The following is a 20,682-nucleotide window of genomic DNA, read 5'->3' as shown; positions in this document are numbered from 1 at the left end:
ACTCCGTGGGCTTTCAAGTGCTTGGACATGCTGCAGGGTCCATGGACATGTCAGCCCAGGCAGCGGCGTCACTGCTCTTTAATCTGGAAAAAGTTCACCAATTAACTGCAACCTCCTGCCTCGCGTGTCTGTGTCCCCTCCACCCCCCATTATCCACTGAGCCCGCCCGTTTCTTTACGAAGAAAGGTCTTTGCAGAACCGAAGAAATGCAAAACAAAAACCAACAGATGTTCCAGCTGAATGGCAGATGTGTGCCTCTGGTTGGTTTGTGTTGACTGTGGCTGAATCGCTCCTGCACGATATGATCCCAACTGGCTCGCACCAACGCAACATCTGCAATGAACCCAAGCCAAGTGAATAGCTGTTATCACCATATCACCATGTCCACGGAGGAATAGTCCTACTGACGGGATATTCGGGGATATTTGCTCACTCCAGTTCTCCAGTGGCATGGTCAGATTAAGTGATTGGGTCCAGCGGTGGCAGATGCAGTTCAGTGTGTGGGAAGTATACAGAGAACGGCTTTAATTTTTAAAATTATTTAATGGGATGTGGCCTGATGTGAAAATGTATTTGCCTTTAGCTAAACGCCTTGCTAGACCACATCAGAGAACACTGAGAAGTGTTGGAGTCAGGCTCAGGGGAGGTTTACTGGAATGAGCAGGTTGTCTTATGAAGAAAGATTGCCCAGACTGGCTTGTGCCCATTGGAGTTCAGGAGGGGGCGGGGTGACTTTTATACCATCCTGAATGGCTTTGACTAGGTGATGTGAAAAGGATGCTTCCTATTGTGGGTGAGTTCATAGCTTCCCTTTTAGGGTTTTTTCCCCCTGAGAGTTGAGCAACTTTGGAAATCTCTGCCTCAGAAGACAGTGGAGGCAGGGTCATTGAATAGTTTTAAGGTGGAGGTAGATAGATTCTTGTTAGGCAGGAAATCAAATGTTATCAGAAATAGAGTCATAGAGTCATACAGCATGGAAACTGACCCTTTGGTCCAACCAGTCTAGGCTGACCATAATCCCAACCTAAACTAGTCCCACCTGCCTGGCCCATATCCCTCCAAATATTTCTTATTCATGTACTTATCTAGATGTCTTTTAAATGCTGCAACTGTACCCACGTCCACTACTTCCTCAGGAAATTCATTCCACACACAAATCACTCTCTGTGTAAAACAAATTGGCCCTTGTCTTTTTACAATCGTTCTCCTCTCACCTTAAAACTATACCCCCTAGTCTTGAAATCCCCACACCTGCCATTTACCTTACCTATACCCCTCATGATTTTGTAAAACTCTATAAGGTCATGCCTCAACATCCTATGCTTCAATGAAAAGCGTCCCAGCCTATTCACCCTTCCTTTACAACTCACACCTTCCATTCCTGCAACATCCTGGTAAATCTCTTCTGAACCCTCTCCAGCTTAATAATATCCTTCCTATAACAGGGAGACCAGATCTGGACACAGGCATTTTTAGAGTAGGCCTCACCAATGTTTTTGTACAAACCTCAACTCCTATACTCAAAGGTCCCTGGGCAATGAAGGCATGCCTAAGTGCCTTCTTAACCACCCTGTCTACGTGATGCAAACTTCAAAATATTATGTACCTGAAACCCCTCGGTCCTCTATGTTCTACAAACACTACCCAAGGCTCTGCTTTTTAAATTGTATAAGTCTAGTTTTTCCCAAATGCAACTCACTTTTTTCCCCAAATGGCAATACCCACATTCTCAATGAACCCATCTCCTTTTCCAGCCCACTGACTCAATTGATCATTTCACCAGTATCTGGCCCCATATCCCTCTAAACCCTTTCTATTCATTTTCAAGTGTATTGCACAAATTTGAGACTGTACAGTTTTCTTACAAGCTAGAAATATTAGGCAATACCTGCCTCTTACAAAAGCAAACCTCAGAGCAAAATATCCAAGGCCCTTAGTCCCTGATAATAGGATTGCTTGTTCAATGCCAAGATTGAGCATTCTGCTTCAGCTTATGTACATTTCTGTTTAAAGGCTAGACAGAAATGTGGAATTTGAAACACAAACAGATCAGCTATGATCTTATTGAGGGGCAGGCAGGTTTGACAGATGAATGGCCTATTTCTGCTCCTAAATCATATGTTCATAACCACATTGCTGTGGGTCTGGAGTCACCTGTAGGCCAGACAAGGTAAGGATGACAGATTTCCTGCCCTAAAGGACATAAAAGTCATAGAGTTCTCCAGCACAGAAAAAGGCTCTTTAGCCCACCATGTCAATGCTGGCCTGGCCAAAAACAACCACTGAGCTCCTGATAATATGAAATCAGGTAGGTTTTTACAACAATTGATTATGTTCAACATCACTGAGACAAATTTTATATTACACCAGTTACCTACTAGCCCAGTGACAATGTCCCTACTCACTGTTCCTCCTCCCCATACAGTAAGTTCCTTCTAACTAATGAAATGCCAGAATTGTAAATGGCTACAGAGTTTAGGGAATCTGTGAGCAAGACTCACTGAAAACATTAGGAAGGTACAACAAAACAATTAGAAAGAAGAATATCTCAAGGAAACTTGAATATAACAGATGGCACCTGGAGTTCTGCACTCAGTTCAGGGTTCTGTATCTTAAGAAGAATGTTTGAGCTTGGAGTGGGTACAGGTTCATCAGGTTATATGTTAAAGGAATTGTAGAGAAGGACAAGGTGGTATTTCCTTAAGCTTGGAGGTTAAGTAATGAACCCACTGAGGATTATTAAAGGAATTTATAGAACTGCTGGAAAGAAACAATTTCCTCAGATGGTTTGGGGAAGGGGTGGGAACAGGGTGGAGGGTCCAGAAGGAGGGGCAGAACTTTAAAGTTCAAGCAAGGCCCCTCAAGGGAGATGCCAGGAAGCACTCCTTCACACAATTGGAAATGGAAATTTCCAACTCTCTCCTTTCCCTCTGACCTCGCACCCCAAACAGCTGTGTATGTCAGAAGCCAAGCAAAGACTCGAAAACTGCAGTGGATAGATTTTTGTTCGATAGGGTGTTCCCCACTCCCTCCCCCAGCATCAAGACGAAGACAGTAAGGACTGCATCTGATAGAAGTCAGAGCCAATAGATGTGAAACTGGAGGAGCACAGCAGGTCAGACAGCATCCGAGGAGCAGGAAAGGCATCGTTTTGGACCGAAAGCCTTTTCAGGACTGGGGAGGGGGAGGGGAGTCCAGAAGTAAAGAAAGGGAGAAGGGTTGGGCTGGAGGAAGGGTAGGTGGGTTGGTGATGGGTAGATGCAGGTCTGGGATTATTGTGATTGGTCAGTGGGAAGGGTGGAGTGGATAGATGAGTAGGAAGATGGACAGGTTAGGTCAGGCCAGGGAGGCAAGGAGGAGGGGGAGGGCTAGGCATGGAGAAGGCTGGGGACAGAAGGACTTTGAAGCTGGTAAAGTCAACATTGAGGCCATTGGGCTGTCAGCTTTCCAGGCGAAATATCAGGTGTTGTTCCTCCAGTTTCCATTCGGCCTCACTCTGACAATGGAGGAGGCCAAGGGTGAATGTGTTGCCGGGGGACCAGGAGGGGGAACTAAGGTGGATGGCAATCGGAAGGTCGGATTGGTTAATGCGTGCATAGTATAGTCGCTCTGCCAACCGGGTCAAGTCGTACTCCAGGGCTAGATGACCAGGGAAGTCGTATTCATAACACAGCCGAACAGGTTAACATTCAACCTGCAAATCCTTTTAACCCGATAGCAGGCAGTCAGAGCAGGAGAGATTCAGGGTCAGCCTGAATGGAATGGAAAGAAATTGGACCCTCTACCATCACTGCCCATTGATCCTGACCAAAACATATACAGTATATAGAATGCAACATGTAATTGAATGTGGAATTGTCATGAACGTGAAGCACATTTACGTGAAACTCAACATGTAATTGAAATACAGTCATCTGAAATGCAACAGCCCGAGTGGTCTATAACACACCATCATAAGGGGCAGGGTGGGGAGCTGGGCTAGCAGGATGCAGATGAATGGGAGAACAGGCTGGCGGGGCTGAATGGCCTCTGTCTGTCCCCATGTAACTCCATTGGGAAGCGTGTGACTGTGGAAAGAGATGGACAGCATTCTGAAGTGGTATGTGTGTAATTTTGCAGGCGCCTGTGTTAAGCTCAGGTCTCTGCCACTTAGTAATGTTGCAACAAACAAGCTGAAGGACCATTTCTGCATCTCGGTTCAGCGACCAGCTTCGCTTAAATGTGTAAAGCCTTGGAATTGCACCTCGGTGACCCTCATGTTCTTGTGCCCGAGCAGGTTTTCGGGAAAGCGCCTTCATGTTTTCGCTGCTGGCCGCGGGGGTTACCCACTCAGTGGCGACAGCCTGTAGCCTGGGGAAGCTCCGGGGCTGCGGCTGCGACCTCAAGCGGAGGGAAGACGACCAGAACCTGCGCTTCAAACTCCACCAGCTCCGGGTGCAGGCCCTGACCCAGGGCATCCCAGTCTCGATCCTCGAGCCCGAACAGCGTTACCCCGGCCTCCAGGACTCCTGGGAGCGGGGGGACTGCAACCATGACATCGAATTCGGGGAGAAGTTCTCCAGGGACTTTCTGGACTCCCGGGAAACCTCGAGAGACATCCATGGGAGAATGAGACTGCACAACAACAAGCTGGGAAGACAGGTAAACACATCTGTGTGTCTGGACCATTCATTAGTCAGTCTGGTGCCCGTCGTTTTGTCCAGAACCTGTGTCAGTGAAACTGATCCTTAGTATACTCTGGGATGAAAGGAAGGTCAGTTTAAAATGTTCCAATTCTATCTCGGTAATATGATCTGAGAATTTTGGTGTATTTCAGTTCTACAGCAACCAATATCCCACTAGTTCTAAATAAAAGCTGCTCCGACTTGTAGCTGAGTGTTAAACAGCGCCAATCAGCATGTTAGCGGCGCCAAAGAGCATATTAGCGGCGCTCAATTATCTTACGGGGGAATTGTACCTGTGCCTGCTGAATTGTCATCTGTTTGTCTTTAAATCAGAAAGGAAGGCCGCCGATGTTTGTAGCATTAGCAGTTCAGTCCCTCAGGCTGGCAGTGAAGGGTTGTAAACCAGGTTTGGGGAAGTGCTGTCCTGTCCTAGTTGAGTGTGAAATGCCTGAATCTCGATTGAGCCAGTGTCGCTAATTATAGTTTGGGCTGTGATCCAGGCAACAGCTGATCGTGTTCAAAAGACACAAATGCTAAACCAAAGACGAGAGTTATGCAATCTGAAAAAAAGGGGGATAAGTATCTCCTTGTCTTGGGTCTTGCTTTTCTGGTCATTTCAACAATCCAACAGAGCCATCTTATGAGAGATGTTAAATCCTCAGCCAAACCTGTTTCTCAAGGGCATGAAGATCAGGATAATGGATAGAAGTGGCTGTAGTTTATATGCTAGCACAGATGAAATGTAGCTATTATTAACATAAATCCTTAACAATTTATATATCCATGTTGTCCTGAAAGCACGTTTGAATAAGCTGAGTATGCCAATGAGCTGAATGCATGGACACACAGTGCCAATATGGTGACTAGTTGGAACACTCATGCTTTGGCACAGGAGTGTAATGATGCCTGTGTGACCATGGCAGAATATTGGCTCAAATTGGCAAGTTTTGGTTTTGGTTTGAAGACACTGTCTGCTTTTAATTAGTTTTTTTAAAATTACTGCTAGTTGCCCCACCTCTTACCTTTACTAACCATCTGAGAATAGTAGGCTGTCTTCTGTGATTAGGATTATGTCTGACTGGAATCTATATTGCAGTCTTTACTGATTTGGCAGCTTTCTGCTTGAAATGTATCATTTAATTCTTCAACATAGGAAGAATCCATTTTCAGTGCATGCAGGAAGTTGATCAGGAAATCCCTGCTCACTCCAACTCTTTCTGACTGATTTCACTCATCCTCAATTTCTTAACACCAGTAATTTGAGGAAAAGCCTCCCACACTCAATTAAACTGAAACCAGGCAGATGTGAGTTAATAGGGCCCAGGAGGGCATACACACAACCATCGCAATGAGAAATGTCCCTCCATGTACCACATTTCAACTTCTGAAGAAGAGTTTCATTCATAAGTTTTGTTAAATCTTTCAGCCAGCATCAAGATAGTCCTTCTATATCTGGTGACAGACCTTCTTTTTAACTATTCAAGTCTTTCCCAATGATCATTTAAAATGTGATATGAATTGAGAACTGAAGGTCCATTTCTGCAATTTTAGTGAATAGTAAATAATAGAGATTGGTAGGAAGCTATTTAGCCCCCCACACCCTTGCCTTCATTATTCATTAAATCTATCTATGTCAAAACCAGGTGCACATTCCATTGGAAGTTGCTATGTAAATACTTCCTGTGAGAATTCTCACTTTAAGACCACCACATTTACTGTGAAGATAATAAGTGGCACTATAGCAGGAATCTCAATGTTAGGCCTCACTTGCTTGTCACAGTACCCTCAGTGTCTTGGAATCCTGTTGATTTATTCTCAGTGCTCCTATAGAACTCTCTCTACTGTGTGTGCATTTGATAACTTTCTTTTTCACTTTTTTAAATTTAAATCTTAATATCTTGCTGACTTTCCAATCATTCTGAGTTTCCCTTCAATTTGGTCCCACTAAGGTCTTGATTTTCGCCTCGTTTTCAACATTCTTAATCTCCTAAATAATTTGCCTTTCATCTAATTTTTTTCCATTTCCACCCCACTCTTCATGAACATTATCTTGTGTGTGTGCTTGCCTCTGCTCTGGTTCCAGATGAACCAGCATTACCACCATTTTTGCCAATGTCGGTGCCCAATGGCCACAATTGCTTTCCATCTTCACCATTGATCTCATCTTCCATCACAGATACTGTGCCATCAATTAATTGTAAGCTTGCTTTTTAGCAACTGAGGGTGGTTTATCTGGAATCCTTCTTGGCCATTTGCAGGTTATCCTACATCACAATTTACTTTGAAGGGACAGTAAAAGAAAAGAATATTCAAAGTTTGTGAGAAGATTTGTAGCTCGGGTGCTCGTTGCTGTGGTTCTGTTCGCCGAGCTGGAAGTCTTTGTTGCAAACGTTTCGTCCCCTGTCTAGGTGACATCCTCAGTGCTTGGGAGCCTCCTGTGAAGCGCTTCTGTGGTGTTTCCTCCGGCATTTATAGTGGCCTGTCCCTGCTGCTTCCGGTTGACAACACAGGAGGCTCCCAAGGACTGAGGATGTCACCTAGAAAGGGGACGAAACGTTTGCAACAAAAACTTCCAGCTCGGCGAACAGAACCACAGAAAAGAATATTATTTAAATGGTAAAAAAAGCAGAAAGCTGTAACACAAGGAAACTTGGGGTGTACTTGTACACAAAACACAGAAAGCTAACAGACAGGGGCAGCAGGTAAGCAGGAAGACTAATGGACTGTTAGCTTTATTTCAAGGGGGTTGGAGTATAATGGTAGGTAAGTCTTACTGCAACTGTACAAGGTGCTGGTGAGACCATATCTGGAGTATTGAGAGCAGTTTTGGTCCTCTTATTTAAGAAAAGATATCATTTCATTGGAGGCAGTTCAAAGAGGGTTCACTGGGATGATCCCCAGTATGGAGGGACGGCCTTATGAGCAAAGGCTAAACAGGTTGGGACTCTCATTGGAATTTAGAATAATGAGAGGTAATCTCATTGAAATATATAGAATTCCTAAGGGACTTAACAGGGTAAATGCTAAGAGGATGTTTCCCCTCATGGGAGAGTCGAGGACCAGACGGCATAGTCTCAACATAAAGGGGAACCAATTTAAGACCGAGATGAAAAGGAATTTCTTCTCTCAGAGGCTTATGAGTCTTCAGAACTGCACATCACAGAGAGCTGTTGGGGCAGAGCTCTTGTGTATATTTAAGGCTGAGATAGATAGATCCTTGACCAGTCAGGGAGTCAAGGGTTATGGGGAAAGGGCTGGAAAGTGAACATGAAGAATGGTGCATCAGCCATGCTCCTATTGAATGGCAGAGAGGCTCAAGGGGCCAAATGTTCCTATTTCTGATGGTTTTGATGAGCTGAGGCAGCAACAAAGTTGAGCTATATTACAGAGGTGGACATGAGTAGTCTTTTATGTAACAAATCAGCAATACATCCCACTAGAAATGCACAATCCTTTGAGAAAACAAAGCCAGCAGTTCCCAATGTTGCACTCATTGACTGATGAAACAAAACAGACAGTGAAATGGTTTACAACAACAAACAAAGATTCATTACAACAAATATCATTCAACACATATCATGGCATCCCCCCATACATCTTTTGGTAAACTTACATATGCACACAAATTGCAGCACAGGAATACAGATAAATTATGACAAGGTACAAATATCACGACCAGCAACAAATTAACTGAAATTGAAACATCGACTGTGAGTCAAGTTGCACAGAGAAATCAGACGCACAGAATGAGAGAGCAATACAGTAGGAGCCACTGTGAGCAATGTCGCAGATCTGCCAGGAATATATTATACCCCTGAAATTGGGAACTGAAATGTCCCAAGCCCATTAAAATCTCTGGCTGAGCCTGTAAATGATGCATATTGTTCTTAGTTGGTCCTCAGTCATAGACATAGTCATTTTGAACTTTGAGTCATACAGCACAGAAACAGATCAACTTGCAGATAGTGAGAAGGCAGAAAAGAGACAGCAGCAAACCTGAGGTCTTATCCTGCTTTTTCCATGATGGGTGCAGATATGCTGCTGCACATTTCCATATTCCTAGCATTTTCCCTTTATTTTTGGAAGGGATTCTACTGCAATGTTTTGGACGAAGAGAGGGGTATTCTTTCTGGTGTCCTGGCCAATGTTTTATTTCTCAATCAGCATCACAAAAGCAGATTATCTGATCGCATTGCCACTTTCAAGAGCTTGCTGTGCGCAAATTGGCTGCTGCACTTCCAACCTTGCAATGGTGTTCACAGCTCGATAAAGGCCTCATTAGCATAAAGCACGTTTGGGATGCCCTGGAGGAAAAAAGGCGCTATGTAAATACAAGTCTTTCTTTTCTTTCTCATTTTTCCAGTGAAGAAGCACCTCTCCCCCACTCACATCTCTGCCCTCCCAGCTATCTATGAGCAGGACCGCCAGAGATTTACAAGTATGTCATAGATTGGACTGCTCCAGGCAAGGATAGACTAGCATCTGATAACAGGGGTCCTATCAGATCATTCACTTTGATTTGTGTGTTGTATTCAGAGGGTGATGGAGAGGGGTTAGTCAGTCTGTTCATTGCTCTAGTCCTTCCTTTGCTCTTTCTGTTTGATTGCTTTTCTTCTGAATTTCAGGCAGTGATTGACAACATGAAACGCAAGTGTAAATGTCACGGCACCTCCGGCAGTTGCCAGTTTAAAACTTGCTGGCAGGTGACCCCTGATTTTCGACGGGTCGGGGCTGTGTTGAAGGAGCGATTCCAGAACGCGGTCTTCATCAAAACGCACAATAAAAATACAGGCCAGTTCAGCCTGAAGCCCAGCAGGAAGAGGATTTACAAGGACATGGTGTACTTTGAGAAATCTCCTGATTTCTGTGAGAAGGACCTTGGCACGGACTCTCCAGGCACACGGGGAAGGGTCTGCAATAAGACAAGCCCGGGGATGGACAACTGTGACAGCTTATGCTGTGGGAGAGGGCACAACATCCTGAAGCAGAGCCGCAGTGAGCGGTGCCACTGCCGGTTCCACTGGTGTTGCTATGTGTTGTGCGATGAGTGCAGGGTGAGCGAGTGGGTCAACGTGTGCAAGTAAACCATCACAACGCTGCCCACACCGGACCAACTTCATTCTCATGCAATACAGACTCTTTCTGTCTTTTTTTTCCACTACATATTTTAATGGACAAAAGGCGTACCCAAGTGTAACATGACTGGAGGCTGTCCTTGTCACAATTGATTGACAGACATCAGTTTGACATTATAGGGGAGGGGATGAAAGCAACAGCACGTTTGCTAAAGATCTCTTTGGCATCATCTAATCCTTGCAGCAACTGATTGAGAAGGGGAAATTACCAAGGAGCTAAAGGTCTTAAGAGGCCATCTCAAACACGGTGGTTTATCTTATTAGCTCAGCTTGGTGTCTTGGTTGGGGGGGGGGGGTGGATAGGTACCTCTGAGTTTCTGAGTCCTTTAAAAGCTGCCTCATCCCACTCCTAACCTATGGATATATTCTTGAACTTGCACCTGGTGCTATCACTGAGGTGAATGTCTGTGCCAACCCTTCCTAATGTGTACAGGGGCTCCAGCATGACCCTGTTTATTAAGTCTCTTCCACTTTCTCGCAGCCTGTGCCCACTACAGTTGGAACTGCCACTCTGCTTATTCTCTGGCTAGCGGCATTTTCAGAATGAACACAACAATCCGCCCCGCCCTGCCCCCTGCAGTGTTCAGCATGTTGGTGGGATCACTGACAGAGGAGATGGCTTGCTGTAAGATCTGTACGCATTGTAGCAGCATGGATCCAGGATTGTCATTCATGGGGATAACGGATGTAAAAGTGATCCCACAGCAAAGATGAGCACAGCAGAAACCTGAGCTACATTCAGTGTCAATAGCCACCATCAACAAACATGAGGCAGCACCTTGTTACTAAGTTTGTGTCCCTCATAAAAGGGCCAGTTCAGTTCTTACAAGCTGGACCTGTAGCAGGGGAATGGTTGGGGAAATAGAGCAGTGAGAACCAAAGACACCTTACAAGAGAGATATTTTCAAAGTGCAGCAGGAAGGTGGAGTAGTTGTGGTAGAGAGGTGCAATGATTGCAAGATCAGTCCCCACTGGTTAAGCAGAAAGAATGAAAGAGCAGCAGCAATCCTGAGCCAGAGGAATGGAGAGGTCTGGGTGGGTACCCCCTGGAGATGATTACTCATACACTGAGGAGAAACCATGGAGGGATTCGAAACTGAGGATGAACTCAATCCCTGGGCCACCAAGAGTCGGGAGAGGACAAAGATGGCTTTAGCGGGCATCACTAGGCAAGTGAGAGCATGGGCAAGAGAGGTTTGTATTATTTGAGGATTGAAGGGTGCAAATGAAAGGAAAGCTAAGGAGAACACCTCAAAGTTCTGATGGATAGGCATAATAGAAAACAAAAGAAGCTGCTAATGTTTTGGAAGCTGCAGAAAGATGGAATCTCAAGCCATAGAGTCACAGAGATGTACAGCACGGAAACAGACCCTTCAGTCCAACCCATCCACGCCGACCAGATATCCCAAATCAATCTAATCCCACCTGCCAGCACCCGGACCATATCCCTCCAAACCCTTCCTTATTTATATACCCATCCAAATGCTTTTTCAGGTCAGGATCCAGTAACCTTAGGACATCACTGGGCTCAGCCTGAACAGTTGTTCAGACTGAGTGCCAGAGGCAGGTAAACATTGGCAAAAGTTAGAGAAACTGATGTTAGTTTTGACAGACCAAAGTGGACCGTATAGTGCAGACGTGTGTTGATCAAGGCATGTAGCTGCACAGATGAAGCATTGTGTGTGGAATAAGAAATGGAATGTTGTTGAGCTGGATTTTTACTTTAGCCAAATGCCACTCCAAGTTCTCACCTTTATAGAGGTTTATAAAATCATGAGGGGCATAGATAGACTAAATAGACAAAGTCTTTTCCCTGGGGTGGGGGATTCCAGAGCTAGAGGGTATAGGTTTAGGGAGAGGGGGGAAAGATATAAAAGGGACCTAAGGGGCAACTTTTTAACGCAGAGGGTGGGGCATTTATGGAATGAGCTGCCAGAGGAAGTGGTGCAGGCAAGTACAATCGCAACATTTAAAAGGCATCTGGATGGATATAGGAAAGGTTTAGAGGGATATGGGCCAAGTGCTGGCAAATGGGACTAGATTAGGTTGGGATATCTGGTCGGCATGGATGAGTTGGACCGAAGTGTCTATTTTCGTGCTGTACATCTCTATGACTCTAAAGTGGAAGAAGATCAAATACCAGTTCAGATCAAACAATGGAAGCTCATGGGGGTTGTTTGAAACACACTGTTAGCATGAAAGGAACCCAGAGACTGTCTGTTCTGCTCAGTTTTAATTTCAGAATCACTTTGATAAATCAAGTACAAAGGATTTCCTGTTAAATTACATATCACTTATTATTTAACAAATATTCTGCCTCCTTATTAACTCACATTACAGCCCAGGAGGTTCAAATCCTTCTTAACAAAGTGTTCAGTGAGGTGGTGGCCGAGTGATATTATTGCTCGAATATTAAACCAGTGACCCAGCTAGTGTTCCACAGATTTGAGTTCAAATCCCACCATGGCAGATGGTAGAGTCTGAATTCAAAAGAAAAATCTGGAATTAAGAGTCTAATGATGATCATGAATCCATTGTCGATTGTTGGAAAAACCCATCTGGTTCACTAATTTCCTTTAGGGAAGGGAACTGCCATCCTTACTTGGTCTGGCCCACATGTGACTTCAGACCCACAGCAATGCGGTTGACTTTTAACTGCCCTCTGGACAATAAATGTGGCTGAGCCAGCGATGCCCACATCCTGTAAATGAATTTTAAAAATGTGGTGGCTTGGCAAACCTTTGGAATTCAGTTCTGTGTGGTAGAGGCTGAAGTGGGTGGGGGAGGAAGTAGTGCTTGAACCTTTGGGTGGGGGGGGGGGCGTGGCGCGGTGGAAATGCAGTGTAAAGAAATGCTTGCCCTGCCAAACCTGTGCCACAACCTGCCAATACTTTGCAAGTGATCTGCGATTATTCCCAACCCATAAAGTGCACTTTGAAATGGAAATTGGCTGGAACAGCTGAAGAAAGATGTTGGAACTTCAAAGTCAGGTGCTGAAACTGCTTGGTGAATCAGCCTAATTAAAATTTAACAATCTAGTCGACTGCACTTGCTGCTCACAATGTGGTCTCCTCTACATTGGGAAAATGAAGCGCAGATTGGGTGACTGCTTTGCAGAACATCTATATTCTGTCCGCAAAAAAAAATCCCCTGTGTTTCCAGTTGCCTGCCACTTCAACACACACCCTGTTCCCTGGACAACATCCCTAACTCAGGCTTACTACTGTGTTCCAATGCAGTTCAGCGCAAGCTGGAAGAACAGCACCTCATTTTCCACTTGGGAACTCTACAGCCTTCTGGGCTCAATATCAAGTTCAACAATGTTAGGGCTTGAGGCACCTTTTCCCATGTCTTTACTCCCAGCCCCTTCACACCAGGCCTTGCTATCACATGGTCTGCCAAAACACATAACTCATTGTTAGCCACTAATTGTCCATTGTTAGCTATTCATTCTCCTAGGCTGATTGTTATCCACTCCTTTGCCTGTCCAACTGTTCTTCTCTCTCTTTGGGCTCTATCTCTATCTATTGTTTACTCCTTATCTCAACCCTCCCACCCTATCTTCTGCATAAGAACCAACGTTTTCCTAGCTACTATCAGTTCTGAGGCAGGGTCACTGGACCTGAAATGTTAACTCTGATTTCTGTCCACAGATGTTCTACACCTGTTGAGCTTTTCCAGCAATTTCTGTTTTTGTAATTTATTTAACATCCTGAGGCTTTCATCTGAGGAACACATGGCAAACCTCAGCGGTGTGCATATTCCAACATGGGCAATGTATGTTTAGGTGGATGCAAGTGTTTTGTCTAAGAACTTATATGTTTTAACAAATATTTAAAACAATTCAATTCAACTTCCAGACTTTTGGTAGCAACCTTGGAAATGGCATTATTGACCATTAACTGTCAGCATCCTTCCTCAAGTGCTCTGTTCACCTGTATTGTGCTTATTTCATCTGGAATATACCTTCATGTTTTTAACATTTGTATTAATTGTCTGGTTACTTAAACTGCTGTATCTGGATGGCTAACTGGGAAATTTCAGCAATGCTTTGTCATCTTCAAAGGCAGGGTGCTAAGTGAAAACAATGGTATCTAGACTGGAGGTAAGCAGCAGAAACTCAACACTTGTTTGAGACTTTCCTTCCCCCTTTAAGATGCAGCGACTACTATTGCCCTGCTCTGAGCAGCACTGTATTCACTCATAGATACAAAGCGGCCCAAGCTTTCCAAATTCTTAGGTGCAAGCCTTTCCTCATAGCTCACTCTGTAGATATTTCCTACTCAGCCTGTTCAGAGATGTCATGACACATTTCTGGAGCAAGTGGTACTTGAACCCAGGCCTTCAGGCCCAGAGGTAGGGACATGAGCACTGCTCCACAAGAGCCCCCATTTTGTGGGCTGACTGCCATGGGAATGCAATGTACCCACAAACATACTATGTCACTAAGCCTCTGAAATTTCTCTGTCGCTCCAACTCTGGCATCCTATGCATTCCTGGTTTCCTTCACCTCACCATAGGCCATCATTCTTTCAGCTGCCTCATTCCCAAACTCCAGAATTCCCTCCCTCCCCCGCCTTCAGAATATACCTCTGTCTGAAATTTTGGCCACCTTCCCTGACCTCTCCACATGAGGCTCAATGTCAAATTCTGTCTGAGTGCTCTCATGTGCAGCACTCTGGGATTCTTCACTACCTTAAAGGTGCTACCTAAATGTGACTTGTTGTTTTGCTAATGACTGATAGAAGAGTGTTGTGCCTTGAAGCTGTCAAGACCAATAAAGATTCTGGTATAGCTAATTATACCAAACCAGACATCTCAACCATGTGCAACTTGGCTGAGGAACTGGAGGCAATGTGCCGAACAACAGCTCATATTCAGAGAGTACAGAAAAAGTTAGGTGTGACAATTTGAGTGGGATATATCATGCTGTCATAGGTGCAATCCTGTTGGTTACTCAGTGTCTTTTGAAGTTGAAAATATTATTGTTCTCTCACATTTGCAAAGTAATTTATTATAGATATACAGCTATTTGCTTTCATACATTTTGATGCAGCAAGCTGATGCCCCTCTGCTGCGACCTCAGCCCACTTTGATTGCACTTTTGCAGAAAAAGTGATATGCACCGAATGGATAGGTTCCAATCAATGTAAAAACTCTTCCCAGAGAGGAGAGATGTGAACAATCTGGAATGCAGTGCCTGACAGTGTGGCAGAGGTGGAGCCAATCAAGCCATTCACAAGGGATTTGGATCATTATATGAAAAGATTTGTAGGAAGTGGGTTGGTGAGGTGCTCATACAGAGACCAACGTGGACATGGCCTCCCTCTGTGCTTATAACTATTCTGCTATTCTCTCAAGGTAGTGGAGCCTGGAATTCTCACTACATAAATCTCAACTAAAAAAGGTCAAACCCAGTACACAGGAAATGTCTCATTTGAATGAAAATCGTGAAATTATTATTGAAGTGGGGGACTGATTCTGTTTCTGATCATAGTTCAATATTCTTCGAGCGCAATTAAGATGTATAAACCATTGCACTTCCATAGTTTTAAGGGTTGACTCTTATACCCCTGAATATTGTGTTGAAATGTACGGATTCTGAAGTGGAACGAAGGACATCAGATTATACAGTGAACCATGGGCTCATTACTGTTGTTTCAAGCTGCACTCTTTGGTGTTAATGCTCTACCGCCACAGTCTTAAAATGAGTCTTTATGAAATCTATTCTCACTTTGGTGCTGCATTTGAAACTTGTTCTTCTAACTTACATAGGATGATGTAACGTGAGGTGCTTTCCTTCCCATCCCCTGCTCCTCTCAACACCATGATTCACACAAAGCTTTTCAGTATAATTTTTAGCCATGAAATAGAACATTGCTATGTCTCACTTTCATGGCAGTTCATCTTTATCATGACAGAATGTTATCATTCATTGTTTCATTTTAAATGAAAATATCTCCAGAAACCTGAGCCTTGGAATTTGAAAATGACATCCTGAAACTAGACATAGCTGAGAATAGCTGGCCAGAAACATTCCCGGTACATACACAAACACAGATGACCTCTCTGCAGATCAGAGATTAGATTAGATTCCTTACAGTGTGGAAACAGGCCCTTCAGCCCAACCAGTCCACACCGACCCTCCGAAGAGTAACCCACCCAGACCCATTTCCCTCTGACTAATGCACCTAACACTATGGGCAATTTAACATGGCCAATTCACCTGGCCGGCACATCTTTGGACTGTGGGAGGAAACCAAAGCACCTGGAGCAAACCCATGCAGACACAGGGAGAATGTGCAAACTCCACACAGTCACCCGAGGGTGGAATCGAACCTGGGACACCGTGCTGCCCCCTGTTAAATACATAATGCACAACCATACATTTCCTGAGTACTGTGTTCTTCCAGAATATTATGACATACAGCAGTGAGGAGCCTTTGGAGTTTAGGCCTTACACAACTGTGCAAAATCTCTGCTATGCTCCAGATGCCAATTAGATTTTCAACATCTATGTTAATTAATGTTTCATCCACACATTGGATGAAACTACCATTGACTTTCAATTCAGTTCAGTTAACTGATGGTTTGCCAAGACTTACAGGGAGATATTTAAACTATTGCTCAATTGGGATTCTTTAAAATAAATGCTTCACTTATCGCTGGAGTTTTCCTCTTTATCAGGGGGCCTCTGAACTCTCCTCCATAAAAGTAATTACCTTCTTCCCTCACCTTAACTACCCTCCTCATACCCACTCTCACACTGGCATTCACTCACAGACACGCACATATGCACACACATGTTCTCACTCACAATCCTATACACACTCACTAATGCACACTTGCAGATGCATACACTCAGACATATACATTCACACACACACATACCTGCACATAATCACCCTACCCCACACATACGCACACATACACATATACACACTCCCAACCATACACATAAATGCACTCACTCACATATACACATGAGCACTCAAACACCCACACATATACATGCACACCCACTCACACATACTGACTCATGACGTACACACACACACACATACGCACACATATATTCAACATACCAACACAAACATACTCACACACCCACACACAGAAACACATACTCAAATACAAATGCGCACACACTCAGACACCTTTTTATATACATTCTCACATGTACGTAAATACATATACTCAATGCACATGCAGAAGCACACACACAAATGCACACTCACAGTCTCACACACACGCGCACACACATGTACACACTCCCAAACTCGCATTCTCATACACGCATGCACATGTGGACATATTCACGCACACAAATGTATACATACACATATACATACAGGGAGAAAGTGAGGACTGCAGATGCTGGAGATCAGAGTCAAGAGTGTGATGCTGGAAAAGCACAGCAGCCAGGCAGCATCCGAGGAGCAGGAAAATCAATGTTTCGGGCATAAACATGATGAAGGGTTGCAGAGGCACTGTGAAAATACACATTCACAGAATCTTTCCATATACAGAAAGGCATAGGTATTGGCAAGAAAGTTGGGAAAATAGGGAGAGATTGGCAGTAAGGAGCTTCTTGACATCGAGTCACGTGCATGGCTGGGCATGAAAGATTGCACTAGAGCCAGGAATCCTGGGAGATTGCAGCAGTGTGCCACATTTCCACCTGTGGCAAGTGGGAAACCATGATGAGCAGGGAACCATAGGGCATGTGGGAGAAAACTCACTCATCAAAATTGACACCACCAATTTCTGGTAAAACTCAGTCCATAGTTTTGGCTGTAAGCCACTGTTTTATGATATTTAGTTGTCAAAATCTACCCTTAATGATGATTGTGTCATTACTTTTATTGCCATGATGCTAAGCATCTGCAGGAACTTGCCATTTTCAACCTATTTAAATCAAATAGTTGTTTGGTAGTACACAATTTAAGTATTGCTGAAAAAAGACACATTTTTGTCAAAGTTATTTGTCTTGCATGCATCAGGACAATTCACAAGAATACCAGTTCAAGGGGCAACCCAACATTTATATTGCATGAGAGGAGGGTGCTGGTTGGTTAGCAAGTGAACTCCAGTTGGTAGAGACATTGCCCATGGAGAATGTACTTATTAATAATGACTGACAATTAACAGCACCGCTTTGTTTAAATTTTAAATCAGGCTCTGATTGACACTGATTGGTCAGGGCATTGCTTTGAGAAATAAACCAGCAAAGGGTGTTGCCTATCTCATTGACTTGAAATAGGTGCTGTGTGTGTATGTGTATGTATATACTTTGTTTCTACAAAGAACACGGCATTGTATATTAATATATATCACTTCCAATACACACAAGTGTACCACACAATGAGCCTAACTGACAATCCTAAATTTGTTGTCAGTGTAATACTTCGCACAATCAGGATTATCCAGCAAATGTTGTCTAATTTCAGAATTACATCAAATGTTAGGCATTGTGTTGCAGGTTTTTCAAGTGTGGTTTGGATACAGTCAGTATCTTGCTTGTGGCAATCAGCCAAAGTGCCATGCTGTCTGATGTAATCCATTAGTCTCTAGGATGTATGGCCTACTTACCTAGCATTACACCAGTACTCAAGTTCATATATTACATTACCCATTGGTGTGATTTTAGTCTTGATGGCAGCATCCTGTCGGTGGTGAATCCCACTCGTGTTGCTGATGCATAATAACAGAATGAAACAGCTTCACCTGTTGCTCAAACATTTTCCAGGGACGTCCAAGGTAGGCTGGGCACTTCTGAGCACCGAGAGAGACTGCCTTAGGTCCTTTCATGAGCATGTACAATGTACAGGATCAGGATCACCAATGTCCCATAGGATGCGCCGTATTTTGACATCAAGCTTGCACAGTGAATTAATAGCTTGGGCCTTATTTGCGAGGTTGTCAATGACACAAACTTTCAGTCATAAGCTAAATAAATACCATATGGTTTGTGAAATCTTTGATTAACCTTAGATTTATTTTAAAATGCATGTCAGTTGGTTAACTCAGTTGCCTGGACAACAGGTTTACAATGCTTTCCTGATGAAGGGTTCCTGCCCGAAACGGCGATTTGCCTGACCTGCTGTGCTTTTCCAGCACCACTCTAATCTTTACAACACAGACTGATACTAACAGTGTAGGTTCAATTCCTGTACTAACTGAGATTATTATGAAGGATTCTCTCCTCACTTGAGGCATGGTAATCCTCTGGTTAAACCACCACCAGTCATCTCTCTCTAATGAGAGTGTAGCCCTATGGTCTGGTAGGACTGTGGCAACTTTACCTTTACTTTAAACATTGTACTGTGTTAAAGTCCAATGACAATTTGGTGTCACTGCAACACAAAAAAAATCCTTTTGAATATTTTGAAGGGGTTACAGGTCATGGGTGGAAGTAGTTAGCTAATGGGCATCCAGGGTCATTAACAAGACCCACAACACTCACCAACTCCATGCTAGACAGGATAACACAAACTAAGCTTCAGAAAGAAGGCTGTTTTAGTCATCAATTACCACACTAGACAATTGTTTCGCTGATGGTCAATTGTAGAAATGAGCCATTTATAACGTACCTGGCAGTACATTCACATACATTGACTGTTATACATGAATATGCTGGTTTTATATCAACCTAAATGATTGCATGTATACCAATGACAAGTGAGCATTAATTAGATTTAAAACGTATATACCTACAGGGATATGTTCAGTGTCTATACCAAGGTTATTTGTCACTGAATGTGAAAGTTACTTTAGGCAAGAAACATCAATTCGTTCATAGATAGGTGAGGCATATTGGATTGTGCAAGTCAAAAAATACAAAGTGACAAATTCCATGTGTAATGGTTTTTACTTTAAATTATTCTGTCAATAGTATGAGTTCATTTTGTTACAGAACCACTTCTAACGTAACAAGAGCTGCTGCAATGCAGAGATCATGCCAATGCATTTATCCATTTTTATTACTGGATTCCACTTGTTTGTCAGAGATTTTTGTCCATCATCCTGACAATCCTGTTTGCATGGATTCTGGGAAATTAGATATGTGAATAGCTTGGCCTGGAGCTGATTAAAACTTCAATCTCTGACACTTTGGTACAATGCAAAAAGATGTGTACATGAACATGCTAAAACTGACAGGCACACACATTCTTCCCTTCAATTACTTTCCATGTTGACATTTAAAGAGGCATCAAATCATGAAGGATAAGATTTTGGTTAAGATGGCAAACGATTTAAAAAATAGATTAGTGTTGACAAGGCAGTGCTGGACCCAATTTGCTCAAATTGTGTTAAAAAAGAATAAACTGCTGAACAGCAAAATACTATCTCTTGGTTCACATTGAAACTTTAATATAAATTAAGGTATTTAAGCCTGTCAGCATTTAATAGTCCATAGTTATAGTTGTATTGGAAATCACAAGCTTTCAGACCTTAGCCCCTTCATCAGGTGAACCTGTGGTTGTGTGACTTCTGACTTTGTCCACCCCAGTCCAACACTGGCACTTCCACATACTGGGGAAAAAGCAGGGAAGTGGGATTAAATGGATCGAATGGCCTCTTCTTGTGATGTATGATTCTGTGATTCTACTCAACACCAGAACAACAAAGTCTTGTGGAAATTTGACGTAAGTGCTCAAAATTCTGCAATGCAAAATTCTGTTTACAGCATAAAAGGTTCTGATGATAATGGGAAAGGATGCGTCAATTCAGTACTACTGTGTGGAGATTAGTGGAAATACTCACATGTAGAAAGAAGTCAGAATCTGAGACATTACAATTGTAATACCCACCAAAACTAAGTCAATGAATTAGAAACACAAACACAGAGAATGCTGGAGAAACTTAGTAAATCAGGCAGC

At 43.4% G+C, this 20,682-nt stretch overlaps 1 protein-coding gene across 1 annotated transcript in view; it reads left to right on the top strand.

Annotated features, from left to right (window-relative positions):
* The window catches only part of wnt10b (wingless-type MMTV integration site family, member 10b), a 13,441-nt gene extending 1,703 nt beyond the window's left edge, over positions 1-11,738 (top strand). The window contains exons 2-3 of the mRNA XM_043681834.2: positions 4,277-4,641; positions 9,290-11,738. Coding sequence (XP_043537769.2) covers positions 4,297-4,641; positions 9,290-9,748 — 804 coding nt within the window. The 5' untranslated portion in view covers positions 4,277-4,296 and the 3' untranslated portion in view covers positions 9,749-11,738. The remainder of the gene's footprint in view (positions 1-4,276; positions 4,642-9,289) is intronic.
* The last annotated feature ends 8,944 nt before the right edge of the window (positions 11,739-20,682 follow it).

Source organism: Chiloscyllium plagiosum, unplaced genomic scaffold, assembly GCF_037043375.1.
Source record: "Chiloscyllium plagiosum isolate Xiang-an unplaced genomic scaffold, Cpla_swu_hap1 HiC_scaffold_53X, whole genome shotgun sequence".
NCBI lineage: Eukaryota > Metazoa > Chordata > Chondrichthyes > Orectolobiformes > Hemiscylliidae > Chiloscyllium > Chiloscyllium plagiosum.
The sequence above is the reverse complement of the archived record's forward strand: the minus strand, read 5'-3'. Positions and strand labels throughout refer to the sequence as shown.